This window comes from Manis pentadactyla, chromosome 2, assembly GCF_030020395.1.
Source record: "Manis pentadactyla isolate mManPen7 chromosome 2, mManPen7.hap1, whole genome shotgun sequence".
In the NCBI taxonomy this organism is placed as follows: Eukaryota; Metazoa; Chordata; class Mammalia; order Pholidota; family Manidae; genus Manis; species Manis pentadactyla.
Window position 1 is genome coordinate 3,638,336 of NC_080020.1, and position 16,863 is coordinate 3,655,198.

The following is a 16,863-nucleotide window of genomic DNA, read 5'->3' on the forward strand; positions in this document are numbered from 1 at the left end:
CAGAGGTGGGGGCTGACCAGGGAGTTGTGAGTAGGTTTTTAACTATGAAGAGTGAAAACAGAGAAAGTGAGGTGGGTTTCACTTACTCTAGTTTATACAGATGATAGTGGAAATTCCTTGTGTGAAGGGAGGTGTTTTCACATTAAAAAAAAAATGTTCTATCATATCACTCAAAGTATTGTTAAAAGCAGAATGCTGCTTTTTGCAGAATAATGAACACTGGAAAACCTGTTATTTCTCTGAATACTTGGCATCAGTGCATCAAAACAAAACCTGAAGACCCAAATCTGGGCCTCCTGTCAGTTTTCTGTCCAACTCTGTGCTCGCCCCTGGCTCTCCCCTTTCCATCAGCCTGTCTCCTTCCCTGTTCATGGAACAAGGGAGCACAAAACCCCGATCGCCCTGGTTAGTGGGTGCGGAGAGCTGGCTTCATCACCATGGAAACAGGACACTCAGATGGAAGACAGAGAAACCTCTTATCTCTGTATTTTTCAAGGCTGTTTTTACATCCCAGAATAATGTTCTTTCTGAAAACAAAAAAATGGCAAGATCAATACACATGATTACATTACAAACACCTTGGGTGTTGCTGAATTTTACTCATCAGACTCCAGAAAAAATATTCCTCATTTTTGCTCAAAGCAAAGATTTCTGGAAATCAGATTATAAGATGGCTGGGCTTGAGGGCTTGGAGAAACCTCAAGGAAACAGACTTCTAAAACGCACAGATAAACTGCTCTGAAAAGCCGACTCCCAGGAAGTCCTTGCAGACACAGGATCCTCTGATTTCTTCCACAGGTGGACTTCAGGCTATGTGAGGGTGTATTTTATGAAACACCAAATTTCTCCTCCTTTCATCTTAATTCAGGCTATTTTCTTGTGTCTTTTGAAATAATAGCCAAACCTTTAAAAATTCAGTGGCTTAGGATTAAAGAGAACTTAACGCCACTTTAAAACCCTCAATGTCAAGTCTCAGCATTGCAAGCCCTGTGCAAGTTCCCTGCCATTTACTGTCCCCATAGACCAAAAGGTGACCTCAACTTTAAAAATGTGAAACCTTTCCCAGCCCTGGGTGTACTGGGGCAGGTGCACAGAGACGAGACCAAGCTCACCGGGCTCCTCGTTAGCTGCTTTGGGCTGATGCTGTTCTTCCATGCGGTGCTATTCTGATATCCCTGAGCGTATTGCTTACAAAGGGTGAAAGCCCTGTAGGATTCACTTCCCTGTGGGTAACTGCTTATTTTCTTTAATATTTTTAGATTTTCTTTAATCAAAAAAGGAGGCCAATGTAGTTGCAGCGTCGATTTTCAGCCCTTAATGGAGCACTCTACTTGAACTGCCCGTTTATGACATTTAACCAGTCAAATGATGATTTTAAATATACTGCTAAAGGAGACACTACAGACTCCGTGCGATGGGTGGTTCAACTCTTCCGTAGGGTTAAGGGAGTTGGGACCTGTGCAAAAATGCCTCTAAGTTTGTGTTTGAGTCAAAGCTCATGGAAAGAGGTGGGATATCAGTTAACTTCGTTTTTTGAAGCAAAAAACAGTGTTCGGAAAAATCTGAGTATGAGCATCCTATCTTGGCACAAAAAGACTTTTTAAAGAATTAATCCTAATCTTAGGTAACTGAGAACCACTCCGAGCCAGGATTTACTCTGAGCTCAAAATACCCCTTGCTTTCTTGAGTCATGTGAGAAGAATTTTACATGGGAAAGGGAATTCCTTTGTTGACCAGCCCTGCCCTCATCCCCTGAAGCAAGGGTTGAATTTCAATATAAATATTATTGCTGGCCACAAGACTCCCCAACTCCTTTTTAAAGACCTGACCACAGAATCTGAAGGACAGAGAATGTGTTTATACGCAGTGTCACTATCAGTTCTCTCTATAAAGGAAAACTTACAACAAAGGAATGCTGCTCTCTGGGGTGGGATTGTGTCAGCCCACGGGGCAGTTGCAGGGAGATCATGTTAAGGGATTTGTACTCAGAACCCAAGGCTGGGAAAAACACTCCCAGGCCTGCAGCCCCGCGGCACATGATGCAAGTTCACCTCCCAGGAGGCACGCCCTCTGGCCTGGTTTGGTGGGGTGGACTTGAAGGGCCTGGTAAACATGGTTTGCCTGTTGAGGCGCAAAATGGTTTGTGAAAAAGAGGCACCCCCGGCAGGTTAACTGTATTAGAGAAACTGACGTGAAATGTTAGCTCTCAACCACTGGAGTTGGCTTTGTGCCATTTGGGTTTTTCCCTAAAATGCTAATGATGCTCAAGAATACTGATCAGATCCCCCTGGCAAAGCCACCAGCCACAGCAGGCTTCCAGCTGAAAATGGCTTTTCACCACCTACATGTGGATTTTCTCCTACCACTGAAACGAAAGCAGGCAAAGCCGTTGGTGACTGTGTCCCTCCGACGGCCAGGCAGGGCGCCCACACCGTGACCCCGTACCGCTTGCCCTTTCTCACTTCCGTAGCCCCGGCCTCTTCATTCCCCTGCCTGCCGCCCTGCCTGCTGTTGTCCTCTGAGCACACGTTGCCGCACACATGGGCCCTGAGCCACCATGAAGGCAGCTGTGTCCTGGAAGAGCAGGAGGCCAGGAGCCCTAGTGCTGTGATGGCAGCCTAGCTCCAGCACTCATCAGCTGCCACTATTAATTCTTGACCTCCTTGCACCTGTTTCCTCTTCTATGCAGCAGAAGCCACAACATTCATTTACTTACTCAGGTTCTGAGGGTTGGGGGCGGTGGTGATGAAGTCCCCGGCGTGCAGAAGGCCCCGCCCCATGGGAGCTGCAGCTGTGGGCTCACCAGCACGCTGTGGGGGTGTGGGGGGGGACGGTCACAGCCCTTTGTCAGTTCCTGCCACTCTGCCCAGCTTGGTGGGATCCTGACCAGCGCGGGGGCTCTGGTTCCGACGGGCTGTCGGCATTCTTCCACCCCTAGCGGTAAGTGCCCACGTCCTGCACGAGGTGCCCCCCTGCCCCAGCGACGCTCCACCGGGCAGAGCAGGGCACTTACCACCGGCGCTCTCTCCCCCCTCCACACTGCCCACCACAGTAGGCTGAGGCATGTTTGTACCAGGGAAGGCACAAGCAGCTCGTGTGGATTCTCCGCATGACTGGGTTGCTAGGGAGCCCGGGCCTGGGTGGGTATCTCCAGGGCCGGGATCCCTTCCCAGGGCCTTACCCAGGCCTCATGAGCAATTGGTTTCTCTGAGCCTCATTTTTCTCACCTGTAGAAATAATCCCTAACTTGCAAGTTTGTTCTGAGTATTATAGAAAATGCATGCACCGTGTCATTAAGGACAGCATCTTTCCCATAGTAAGGGCACAATAAACAACACATTGCTCATTATTCCTTTTTGCATAAGCTTTGCTCTGTCCCTTCTTCGCTGAAAACTGCCAGTGGGTTTCAGCCCTGGGCAAGTTCCCGGTGAGACCGAGGAATGACAATGGGACATTCTTGGGGTGAAAGGGTTTATTACCCGGCTGTAGGTCAAGCACTAGAATCACATCTGCATCCAACAGTCTGCAGGTCTGTAACCCTCCTTCGCCTGTGCCTCCGCCCAGAGCCCGGGCAGAGCTCTTTACATTGTGACTCAGTCAGTCATAGCTCATTGCCTGCGGGTGTGGCGGCAGCGGCCTAACAGCAGGCCGGTTACATCAGCGAGTAGTTTAGGGTCACAAACTAGCCACAGGAGCCCCAGCTTTCCCAGCGATGTGCCATCCCTCTGCTCGTTTTCCCTGAACCTTCCACTCTCCTGCCCTCTTACACCCGTGGACACCTTCAACAAACAACATTAATCACCGGTATCTCTTTTTTAATCCTTTCTAAGATGTTTTACTTTGTATTATGAAAATAATATGGGTTTATAAAATTTAAACAAAATTGTATAAAATAGAGTAAAAATCTCTCCTTCCCTGAAAGCCCACACTTTGGAGATAATCACTCTTAACGAATCGGTGTGTTTCCTTCTAGACTTTTCTTTATGCATATAAAAACATATACATTGTACATAAGGAGAGACTTTTAAGATTTCCTTCAAACCGGGAAGCCTGTTATATCGTTCTGCATTTCCCCACCCCCCCTTAATTCATTCGGGGACATTTTCCATACCAGTGTGTCAAGATTTTTCTTAGTAGCTGACATTGTGTTCTATTTTAAGACTATCTCAACATATTTTTAACTAGTTTCCCACTGACAGATTCGTTTCTTTTTTATCTTTTGTTATACACAGTATTACAATAGCCATCATAATGATGTCTTTGCACACTCACGAAAATCCATCTGCACAATAATTTAGCCAAGAAATCCTTATTGAGTGCCCTCCGTGTAACAGGAAAACTCCCTGACCTCAAGAAGCTTAAGTTCTCTGGGGGGAGTGCATAGACTGAGTAAATGTAAAATGCCGTGTGAGCTGTGTGCGGTGGTAACAGCTTAAGAGGAGAAAGCCGGGCAGGCACAGGCAATGCTCTTTCAGATAGGGGCGTCGGGAGATTCTCTGAGAGGTTGGCATTCGCAGAAACTTGGCTAAAAGCAGAGAGCAAGCCTTTTGGTGATCTGGGAAGACAGCATTCCAGGTAAAAGGGACAAGGACTGCAGAGGCGCCGGGTGGGACTGAGCTTGTGCTTGAAGTATAGCAAGAAGGCCAGTGAGGCTGGCGACACACGAAGGAGGGACGGGGAGTGGCACGGTGGAGCACCTCCGAGGCCACTGTTAGGACCCGAGGGAGGCCAGTCTGAGACAGAGCAGAGGCGCGTGATCTGACGCACATTTGGAAGCACCGGGCTGAGCGCCGGCCAGCGTAGCCTTCGGGGACAAGGGTGCAAGTAGAGAGGTCGGAGCACGCTTTCAGCAGTGTGCCAACTAATGACTTGCTGTGATTGTAGCTGGTGAAAAGTAGTTATTGAAAATAATGGTTTTGGTGTCCTGGTGAGGATAGAAATCTGGAGGGTTCAGGAAAGCATGGGAGATGTCGGGATGTCAGGAACAGACAGCTCTTTGGAGTTTTGCTGGGAAGGAGGGTTGCAAAGTGGGGCCGTTGCTGGGGGCACATAGGATTAGAGTAGGTGTTTTTAGGGTAGGAGGAATGTCTGCGTGTGTGCATGCTGACAGAAGAGCCTGAAAAGCAGGAAAGGTTTGTAAGGCACAGAGATGAAAGGAACGGCCTGAGCAGTGGCTTTGAGTAAGTCAGAGGGGCGTGGCGGCGAGAGCAGATGCCGCCTGTCGGGGACGGGAGGGAAGCGGCTACATGGGCTCAGGTGTAGCAGACGGGGCGCCGTGCTGGTGGAGTTTGGGCAGGCTTGGGGTGGGGGGTGCAGTGGCCTTCCGGGGAGTTGGGGAGTGAATGAGCTACGGCGGAGGCGGGGTGCTCTGCAGCACGAGAGTTCGCCTCAAGTGCACGGTCGGGAACCCAAAGGGACACCGGTCAGAACTCACGTGTGTGTGTTTCTCCAGGCAGATCCACTGCCCGGGTGCTGGTGTTGAGTAGGCAGAGGTTTAACTGGAGCTTTACCAAGCACTGTGGGCGGCGGAGATGGGGGCCAGGGAGGTGAGGGGACACGGGGGAGGCGCAGGAATGGAGAACCGGGGGATCTTGGCTCAGTAAGGGGCAGGGAGTGTGGGGTGCAGGGGGTCGTCAGGTCAGGGTCTCAGTCCCATGTGGTTGAAATATGGTTGGCATCAAAGCACTTGGTACAGTGGCGGGATGTGAAGGTGAGGTGGGGGTAGGGTCAGACGCAGCGGTTAGATGGTGGGCTACTCAGCTCTGGTGTGGGGCGGGCGCCGCAGCCGGTTAACCTGGGGACGTTCCTTCTCGTCTGGGGGAAAAGGGATCGCACAGGTTGCTGAGAGAGCACACACGCCATGTGTCAGGCGCTGTCAGCAACTAACAATCCCATCAGGCAAGCATTCCAGAAAACAAGTGCTTAAAGCATCTGTACCTTATTTGAACACTTTTGACAGAATTCTTTCTAATGGCCAGTTAGCTGAGTAGCTTCGATCTCACTACCCAGAGAGATTATTCCTGAACAGAGTGCCGAGAAGAACAGGCCAGATGAGAGTGACAGGGACTGTGCGAACACTTCACGGAACCATATGCCATCAGCCAGTATTTTTGGAGATCAGCCTTTTCCAGGGAGTTCACATAGTCGTCCTCGGTGATAAATTCTGTTTTTATAACAGATGCAGGAAGGAGGCTCTACTTAGTTATTTGCTGATCAGTCGTTTATTCCCAGTCCATAGCAGTAAGTAGGAAATTAATGCATTAAAGACACAGAAACACGGTAAGAGACTCAGATTAACATGACCCAAATGCGGAGCTCAGAAATACGGACTAAGTGCCAAGTACTCAATGTGCTGGGAAGAAAGAAGGTTAAGTCCTTAGACTGACAGAGTGTGGCTGGATCCAGACGAGCCCTCCTTTTGAGGTGAGTGGTAAGTACTTTTAAAACTGGGGAGGATAAAGTTAGCATTTTAAGTATGTTAAGAGAAAGGAGATAGTTCCAGAAAACAGTGATGGGACCACTGCTGTTTGGAAGGAAAAACAGAAGCGGTAAAGCTACATTCCTTCCTCAACAAAATTAATTGCAGACATATTAAATATCTGGGAATCAAAAAACAAAACCAAAAAAAAAATCATTAAAGAAAGCAGATGTATATTTTTATAAACTTGAAGTAATGACTTTTTTAAAGAATAGCAATGAAGCCCATACTCACACATACACACACACCCTGTATTTTCAATTACTATGACTGGCAAATGGCTTATTTCCCTAGTATACAAATAGCTCTTTAAATCAATAAAGAAAGACAAGCAGTCAAGGAAAAAATGGGCAAAGGTTGTGAACAACATTTCATGAAGAAGAAACGAGGAAAATAAATACGTGGGAAGATGTTTACCATAATCATCGGTAAGACAAAACAATGGGTTACTTTTCCCCGGCTGGATTTGGCAAAGATTATAAACTTTAGTGCAGTGTTGGCAAGGGAGTGCGGGCAGCTATCATGTATGGATAGGAGTTTAAATTTTCATTACCTCTTTGATAACATCCGTCCAGACTTTAAACGTACATTTAATTCCACAATTCCATGTCTAGAATTCATTATAAGTACAAGACCTCTTCCCCCACCATTAGTGAACGAAGGATGTAAAGAAAACTATCGTCTTTCCTTCCACTTATCAATAAACAGTCTGCCCACCAGTATAAATTGAAAGAGGCTGTAATTAGACATGGTCCCCCAACTTCCCCTAAAAGACTATGGGGCCTAACTAGTCCCACCCCTGCTTCTGTGCCTGTTTAATTTAGTTGCCACCAGAAGCCTCACCTGCTTATGTCACTCTCCCACCATTCTAGCGCGTGACATCTCCCATGGCCCCAGCCTCCCACCGCATCCTGAAACCAGGCTCTCCCGGAATTCAGTCGTCCCCTGAGAAATCCTTTTACCAGGCTCCTGTCTAGTCCCTCCCTTCTCCTCCCGTCCTGGTCTCATCTCCTCTTAGACACTCAAGGACATTCCCCTCCCTGTTGCCCTGCATGGTCTCTCTATACAGGGTCGGTCTGTAGCATGCTGAGCATGCTTTAATATCCCCCAGGGTAAAAAGCCAAACCAAACCAAAATACGTTCTTTTGATTCCACCTCACTCCCTCCCTTATCGCTCCATTCCTCTGTTCTCCTTGAGAGTAAATCTTGAAAGAATTCGCCTCCTCACTTCCTTACCTCCCACTCTGTCTCCAGAAAGCATTCTTACCGAAGTATGACCTATCGGAAAGTGCGCAAGTAGTAGGTTTACAACTCGGTGAATTATCACCACATGAACATGCCAGGTACCAACGCTCAGGCCAAGAAATAGAGCACCATCCTCACCTCGTATGCCTCGTTCCCTCTTCTACTTACTACACCCTCTCTTCCCCCCAAATAACTACTATCATTACCTTTAACCCAGCACATTATTCTGCCTGTTCTCGAAAAGTTGCTCTGGAATGATGCTACAACTATTTCTTTGTGCATTTTTTTTTTTTTTTTGCTCAACATTACATTGGTGAGATTTATTTGAGTTGTGCGTAGCAGGGACTAGATCACATAGGGCCTAGATCACATAAGTCCTAAGGATTTATTTGTTTTTTTCCGAGTGAAAAGGCCCTTGGAAGATTTTAAAAGAGAAATGACATGATACGGTTTTTGCACCAAAAGACTTACTTGGCTGCTACCTTGAGACTAGACTGTGGGGTGGAGGGTGAGGATGGGAATGAAAGCAGAGACTGCTTAGAAAACTATTGCAACAATCCAATCATTATTCTCTGGCTTTAAAAAGAAAAGCCATTTTAGGTCAGTCCCTCAGTGGTGCTAAACAAACTGGACCTGCAAAAATTAGGCCAGCTATCACAGTGTAGGCCCAGAAAATAATTAACACCTTCACAACAAAAATAGCCTTTGGAAGCAACTGTAATTTTAAAAATTAAAACAGGGTAACTTATGACTGAGGCTAAATAGAAGCTTCAATTACCTGAAACTTTGGATCTTAAAAGTAATACTTCATTAAACACAGAAAGCATTCTCAAGGCTAGAAAACCAAACCAGTTTCAGCTCCGAGGGGTAAGGACAAGATGGCAGCGACTCATAGAAACTGAGTTGATCACTAGTGGTCAGCCTATGGGGTTGGCTGGACAAACATATCGGAGGTACAGTGACATCCTATCCAGCAGTAAGATTTGGCATCACCGTTCACATTCAGCCTTGTTATTCTCAGCACTTGTGACATCACAAAGATTTGTTTCCTTGGTAACAAGTGTTTGCAAATGACTTGGTTGAAAGGAAGGATTACATGCAGTTGGGTTGCAACTATGACTGCACGTTGTTTCTTGGTCCTGAGAGCATTCACCTCTCAAATGGAAGTTTTAACGTTTTTACTCAGATCCCAATACTTGGTTCTGCGGTGGTTTTCGGAGCCCTCTGGCAAGAAGCAGGCTGCAACTGGATGGATTTCAAATCTCGGACCATGACAGACCCTTGTCCTACACGGTATACAAAAGTCAACTCAGGATGGATTGAACACTTGAATGTAAGACCTGAAGCTGTGACCTCCTAGAAGAAAACACAGGCCGTGAGCTCCCTGACACGGGTCTGGCTGATGCATTTTTGTGTTTGACAGCAAAAGCGCAGGCAACAAAAGCAGAAATAAACAAGTGGGATGACATCCAACTAAAAGCTTCTGCACGGCAAGGGAAACGATCCACAGAATGAAAAGACGGCCCATAGCCTGTGGAATGGAAGAAAATGTTTGCAGGCCACCTGTCCAATAAGGGGTTCATATTCAAAGCATACAAGCAGCTCATAGGACTCCATAACAAAAAAAAAGTGCCATTTTAAAAACAGGCAAAGAATCTGAATAGATGTTATTCCGAAGAAGTTGTACAGATAGCCAACAGGTTCGTGAAAGTATGCTCAGTATCATAATCAGCAGGCAAATGCACATCAAAGCCGTAATAGTAACCCACCCGTTAAGATGTCTGTTGTCGAAAAGGTAAGAGGTAACAAGTGTCGGTGAGGCTGTGGAAAAGAGTGGGCCCTTAGGCACTGCTGGTGGGAATGTAAGTGGGTGCGGCCTCTATGGGAAACAGGGGACTCACCTTTAAAAATAAAAAAGTAGAACTACCATGTGAACTGCCAGTTCCATTTCTGGGTATATATCCAATCAAAGAAATGAAACCATTGCTTTGAAGAGATGTCTGCACTCCCATGCTTATCATCGCTTTATTCAGAATGGCCGAGGTACAGGAATAGCCTCAGTGTTGGGACGGATGAGTGTAGAGGAAGATGTGACCACACACACACACACACAGTGGGATAGCATTTGGTCTTAAAGAAACTCTGTTATTTGCATCAACATGCGTAAACCTGGAGGGCACGATGTGAAGTGAAATAAAGCAGATAGAGAAAGAGAAAAAGGGCGTGGCATCCCTTACTTGTGGAATATAAAAAAAAAGTCAAGCTCATGGAAACAGAGAATAGAAAAGTGGATGCCAGGGGCCGGAGGCCGGTGGTGGAGGAAATGGGGAGAGGTTGGGAAAAAGGTGAGGACTTTCAGCTGCGAGATGAGTAAGGTCTGAGGGTTGTAACGTGTAACGTGGCGATTGTAGCTGATGGCACCGGATGGTGTAATTGAAATTTGTTAAGAGGGTGGAAATAATACCAGCTTGCCATTTCAATTCGGTAATTTCTCTAGGGCAGTGGCACCAATGGATATTTTTGTGGGGAATCCCTTGCTGTCTCGTGCACTGTCAGCATCAGAAGATGAGAGTTCTATCAAGTATAATTTAATAAATCTCACTCAGCCATTAATGATCTATTGCTATGAGGTTATATGGGCATCTTGTTATAGCTTTGTTTTCAACTTGTATCACTTCAAAGAAATGCTCGGCTTTGGAGCAGAAGTCTTCAAAAGGGTTTACAACTTTCATCTCCAATTCCTCTAATTCTCTCTTAAACCTACTTCTACCGTCTTTTAGCCCCAGTATGGTCTTGTCCAGGGAACCCCAAAAACCTGCCTATTGCTGTCCATACCCCAACTGCTCAGAATGTTTTGTTCTCGACCTTCCTAAGACCGTATTCCTTTGCCTGTATTTTCTGACCAGAAAAAGAAGTGCTTCAAACGAGAGCCTGAAGCTGGGTTAGACACGAAGCCAGTAGAGCAAGAACCCTGGGGTCAGACGACCCTAAACCAGGGCCCCACCCCTCGCTGAAGCAGAGGGCACGACAGGGAGGGAATGGGCCTGGCACACAGCAGCCGTGCAGGACGTGGTAGCTGTTATTATTACTGTTGACAGTGATGTTATTGTTCCCGTCTGAGGCCGGAGGGGGCAGATCAGTTTTGTGCCAATGGATTCCTCCCCACAAACCCTATGGGGTCAGCAGCTGCTGCCGTTTCTTAGGCTGCTTTGTTGGACTTCCCGCCTGCTTGAGCGCCAGTCAGTACCTTTGAGGATCGCCTCTGCTCCTGGGTGTGCGATGAGGCGCGAGGAGGGAGGTCTTAGGGTGGGGGTTAGGGGGCTGGAGGGCTGAACACTGAGAGAGTAAGTGCATGTCTATAAACCCCGCGTCCTACAGAAGCAGGAAATGCTAGTGTTCCTTTGGACTTTGTCTCTTTACATGTGGAGTCATGAATGACATTTGAGGCTTTGCAGCAGGGAGGGTGTCCTGTTCCTTCTGAGCCCCTGCGCACTGCCGTCCTCAGGCAGCTACACCAGCAGCCCTCCGTCTCCAGTCTGCTGACTGGCACACAGTGACAGCGCTCACGCGCGTGCCCGTGGGGATGCCCCAGGTTCTGTGGCATTGCCTACGCGCCCCCGGGCGGATTTCCACCCTGTCCCCCTCTCCAGAACGCAGGAGGGGGCGACAATAATGTAGGAGTACATTTCAGTCAGCTCCAGCTCTCTTTTCAGAAAATGAACAATTTGCAAGCCTATATTTATATTAGTAATAAGATACTTTTGACCGTCACACTGGTCACCTTCGCCATCTCAGCAAGCAGCTTCCTGGACGTGGCAGGATTAAACAGCGACGCCAGAGAGCTGGGGGGAGAAAGGGCCGGGGAGTGCGGGGCTGTTTATCTGTGTTCGCCAGCAGGTGTTGTGGGCCTTCCTTTTTCAGACCCGCCCTCCTGCAGAAGCAGAAGGTCCCTTGCCAGAAGAGGCTTCACGGACCCTTCCTTTCTCTTCAGCAGATGACAACTTGCATGGGAAATAGGAGATAATTGCTCAGGTGAGCACAGCGATTCTCAGAGACTGGTGTCCAGGATAAATAAGAAAGACTGACCCCAATGTTTTCATGGTACCACCTTCTGAAAATAATGTCTGGCAAACTTTTCCCGCGTCACGGGAGTAGGAAGAAGGGACAGAATGACTGTGGAAGGGGGAGCCTTGGGGAAGGGAGGGATGTTGGGTCAAAGGAGAAGATGGGCAGGGTCCTGGGGCAGCAGACGTACTGTCTGCCAAGCTCTGGGTCAGAGCAAACTCAAACCTAGACTCCTGACTGCTGGTCCCCCAAGCATGCCCCCTCCTCCCCCTTAGGAAATGACGAACCCATTCCTCCCCAAGCCAGAGGACTTTGAGTCATCCTTGACTCCTCTCTCATTCCCTCCATCTGATCGATGAGCAGGTCCTGTCTGCTCGGTTGCAGAATGTTCTAGAGCCAGAGCACCCATGCCAGCTCTGCTCTAACCATCCCGGTCCAGCCCCCAGCGTCTCCCACCAGAACTGCTGCGACAGCCTCCCTTTTCCCTGCTTCCATCCTGGCCCCGGCACAGTCTGCGTGTTCTGCACACAGCACCCAGAGCGAGCTTTTTAACATTTCGATCGGATGCCGTTCCCCTGCAAACCTCCAACGGCCTCTCGTCTCCGTCAGTGACCCCCACCCGCCCTCTGACGGCTCTCCCCCTTCCTTCCTCTGCTGGCATCCAGTGGTGAGCAAGCCCGAAGCAGGGACTTTGCACCTGCACTTCTTTCTGTACCAAGTATTTTCTTCCCAAAACTGGCTTGGCTAACATCTCATTCAGGGCGCTGTTCGAAGGCTTAGTTACCCAAGAGGACTTGCCCTTCTTCAAGGGCCCCTTGACCCCGGGCCCTGCCTCAGCCGTCATTCCCCACGAGCGCCTTGGCCGTGCCAAGCCCCGAGATGTTACTGAAAGGTCTTCTTTAAGGGCCTGAAATACAAAGTTGCCTCAAAGATTAATTAAGGTCACATTTTTTGTTCTTATCCTCAGCCTGTTAATTTTTTTCCCACTACAAAGCCCTTCTTCATTTGTTTTAAATGTTTGTGTTTTTTGGGGGGGACATTTTGGTATTTAAATCCATCTTTAAACATGGGTATATATCCTTTTCAGAATTCTTTTTCACACTGGCACTAATTGTATTTTATCCACTCTTGGGTCCAAAGACTCTTAATTACAGAAAGCTACCCAGACGAGCCCAAGGTGAAGCCGATTGTACTGATGAGAAAGAGAATAGCTAATTAATAGACCTAATGACTTGGAGTCTAAGATATGCATGAAGGGCTGTATTTTCTCCCCACTTCTTCAAAACCTAGGGAGGTGTGATGTTATGCGGAGTCAGGAAAGTCGTGGCTCTTTTGACAATTGACAGCCCCAGAGCTGTTGGTTTATGAGGCTCTGGGTATTTTGTATTCACCTAATTCGGTCAAGGGATGACAAGCATGCTTGGGTGTGAATTCCTGCACGGAAATATGCATCCCCTTACTGTGCACACACAGACCTTCTGCATCTCAGGGGATGAGCAGCTGTCCCGGAGTCTGAGGAACCCAGTTCTGAGTGAGACGGAGCCCGGAAGAGGCCCGGGGGTTGGAGGGACGGCACAGAGGCGTTTTCCGTCTGAGGGAAGCCGGCAGCCTTCATTACAGTGCCTCCACTGGGCCAGACTGACTGCTGATCCCTCCCTGGCCTCGGGCAGTGCCCAGTGCTCGGGGCTGGGGGAGGATGACCAGGCTGCCCCGGGGCCCTGGCTGCCCCCTCCTGCTCTGGGGGGACCCCGCTGTGACGTCTGCCCCTGGGCCTCCCGGCTGAGCCCCAGCCTCCTGCCTCTGCTGTCACTCCTAGGTGGCAGTGATTAGTAATCAGAGCCATCTTCCATGTGCGAGGTGCATGACCCCACTTTACATGCAGGCTTTGAGCCCCTGCCTGGAAATCCCCTTCACCGCTTGCTTTTGCATTTGGAAAAACCGAAGGTTATTAAAGCAGTGTGTTCAGCTCCTCTCCCAGGGCTGGGAGAATGTTGCAGCTCAGTACACCACTGGCCAGGGCAGACTTCTTCCTTTCTCTGCCACCCTGGCCTCAGTGTCACTCAGGTTGTTTTCTGGGCCAGGGAAACGGTGGCAGAGGCAGGACTGTAGTGGCTGGTGACAGCCGGACTGGGGACACATCCAGACTAGTTAGCACTAATGCTGAGTGTCCCGGGCCAGTCATCCCCAGCCTCCTTGATTGAAGCATTAAATACATTGTTTAAATCTGAGTTTTCTAATTTAAGACCCCCCAAAATTGAGGCACTTGCTCGGGTTAAAGTCAGCAGCAATTCCATGTGCTGTTTCCACATGGCAATATCCTCTTCACTGTAAGGGAAAACGGAGTGTGTTCAATTTGCCAGTATTGATTTTGGTGAAATTTTAACGTTTCTTTTTTATTTGTTTTTCTTTTAGCTTTATTGAGGTATAATTGACAAATGAAATTGTAACATGTTCAAAGTGTGCAGTGTGATGATTTGATACACATGGTGAAATGCTTCCCACAAACAAGTCACTTAACACATCCGTCACCTCAAATATTTACGTATTATGTGGGTGTGAATGTTTTTCTACCCCCTTAGCAAATTTCAATGGCACTATACAGTGTATGTATTAGATCTTCAGGCCTTATTCATCCCACAGCTGCAAGTCTGTACCCATTTGCCGTTCTCCCTCTGTCTCCCTCATTTCCCCAGCCCCTGGCAATCACCATTTTGCTGTTTCTGTGGGTTTGACATTTCTTTTTAGATTCCACATATTCATGATGCCATAAAGTCTTTCTCTCTGTCTGGCTTTTTTTTTACTTGGTATAATGCCCTCCAGTTTTATGCAGGTTGTTGCAAATGACAGGATTTCCTTCTGTATTTTGAGACTGAATAATATTCCATTTTGTATACATATATATTATATACACGCCCTGTCTTCTTTCTCCGTTCATGTGTCCAGACACTGAAGTTGTCCCCTCCCTCACTGTTGTGAATAACCTGTAATGTGCACGGGAGTGCAGGTAACATATCAAGATGATGGTTTTGTTTCCTTTGAATATATATACCTAGAAATCGCTCAATTATCTGGTGGTTCCCTTTTTAATTTCTGGAGGAAGCACCGTACTGTTCTCTGCAGTGGCTGCGCAAGTTTGCCCCCTTGCCTGTAGTGCACAAGGGCTCCCTTTGTTCCATATCTTCGTCGCATTCATCTGTCTTTCTGATTAAAGCCATCCTAATGGGTGTGAGGTGACCGTCCTTTTGATTTGCTTTCCCCTGATGATGAGTGATGTTGAGCACCTTTTCATGTACCTGTTGGCCATCTGTATATCTTCTTTGAAAAAATGTCTGCTCAGGCCCTTTGTCTATTTTTAACTGGGTTCTTTATTTTTTCTACTGAGTTCTCATGCATTTTGGATAGTAACCCTTTATTGCATATGTAGCTTGCAAATATATTCTCATACTCCGTAGTTTGCATTTTGTTTATTATTTCTGTTGCTGTGCAGAAACGTTTCAATTTGATGTAGTCCCACTTGTTTATTTCTGCTTTGGGTGTGGAATCCAAAAAGTTATTGCCAAGATGAATGTCAAGGAGCTTACCTCCTATGTTTTCTTCTAAGAATTTTATAATTCCAGGCCTCATGTTCAAGTCTTTAATGCATTTTGAGTTGATTTTTGTGTATCATGTAAGCTAGGCATCCAGTTTCATTCTTTTCACGGGGCTCTCTAGTTTTTCCAACACCATCTGGAGAGACTGTCCTTACCCCTTTGTATATACTTGGTGTCTTTGTCAAAAATTAATTTATCTGATATGCACGGATTTCTTTCTGGGCTCTGTTCTATTCCATTAATCTATGTGTCTGTTTTTGTGCCAGTACCATCTTGTATTGATTAGTATAACTTTATAATATAGTTTGAGATCAGGAAGTATGATGCCTCTAGCTTTGTTCATTTTTTTTCAAGATTGCTTTTGGCTATTCTGAGTCCTGTGGTTCCTCAAGTAGGGTTCTTTGCCCTATTTCTAAGAAAAATGCAATTGGAATTTTGATAGGGACTGTATTGAATCTGTAGATCACTTTGGAGAGTATGAATGCTTAAAGACAGTAATTCTTTTTTCCTTCATTTGTTCATTTAAATAATTTCAGGAACCCAGGAATCTGATCCTGGTCCTCCTCTCTCAAACTAGAGGAAGTGTGGGTCTCCTCCAAAGTGCCCCAAAAGTGCCTCATACAACTGCTTGTCTGAGTCAAGTCTCAGGGAAAATCAGTGCATCCACTATCTCTTCCTTTAACCCCTGGTTCTAATACGTGTCATAGTTCACCATATTCCACAATATCTGTTTAAGTTCCCTCAGGTGTCTAGCAGTTTGGACAACTGGAAAAGACCTGGAATTTGGGACCTGAAGACTCCTTTGAGTACCAGCCCTTCTACGTACAAACTTTGTGACTTTGGGACAGACACGGCCCTTGTGTAAACCTTAGTCTGCTCATCTGTAAAATGGAAATAATAAGAGTTTTATAGGGGTCAGATAAAACAATGAGTGAAAAAGGACATTAGAACATTATACAATGGTTTGGTATGTGCATGTTTTCATACAGTAGAGTGTGACAATTAGGAGCACACTTTTTGGAGTTAGACTGTATTTACAGCCTGCTTCCCTATTCACTGACCTTGTGACCAAGGACACGTGACTCTGAGCCCTTTTTGCCCCAGGTTCATCGTCTGTAAAATGGAGATAACAATGGCTATATTTTAGAATCGTGGAAATACTAAGTGAGATCATGTATGTTAAGCATTTAATGTCATTTTTAACATGTCATAATAAAAAGTTTTTTTTTCTCACTAGTGGTTATTTTTGCCTTCATTGTAAGACCATTACTGAATCTGAGGATGTTATTGTCCTCAAAAGTGGGTCCTTAGACATTTAATTTACTTCCTTTTGTTACCCACATCAGAGTTTTTGTCTTTAATAATAAATGCATATGCACTTGCCTTATTTTCAGTGTTTAGAAAATATTTTTTTCAATAGTTTTAAAATGCATAGAAATCTACTGCACCATCTACTTATCTCCACAGCTAAGATTATTTAATTTG

The 16,863-nt window shown here is 46.6% G+C and overlaps 1 protein-coding gene across 2 annotated transcripts in view; it reads left to right on the forward strand.

Moving 5' to 3' along the window:
- Positions 1–16,605, forward strand: part of SOHLH2 (spermatogenesis and oogenesis specific basic helix-loop-helix 2) — a 60,552-nt gene extending 43,947 nt beyond the window's left edge. Inside the window, exons 11-12 of one of the 2 annotated variants that reach the window (XM_057489585.1) lie at positions 11,645–11,755; positions 16,115–16,241. In XM_057489585.1, coding sequence (XP_057345568.1) covers positions 11,645–11,740 — 96 coding nt within the window. In that variant the 3' untranslated portion in view covers positions 11,741–11,755; positions 16,115–16,241. Of the gene's footprint in view, positions 1–11,644; positions 11,756–16,114 lie in introns of both variants that reach the window. The other variant, XM_057489575.1, reaches the window with a different exon arrangement.
- The last annotated feature ends 258 nt before the right edge of the window (positions 16,606–16,863 follow it).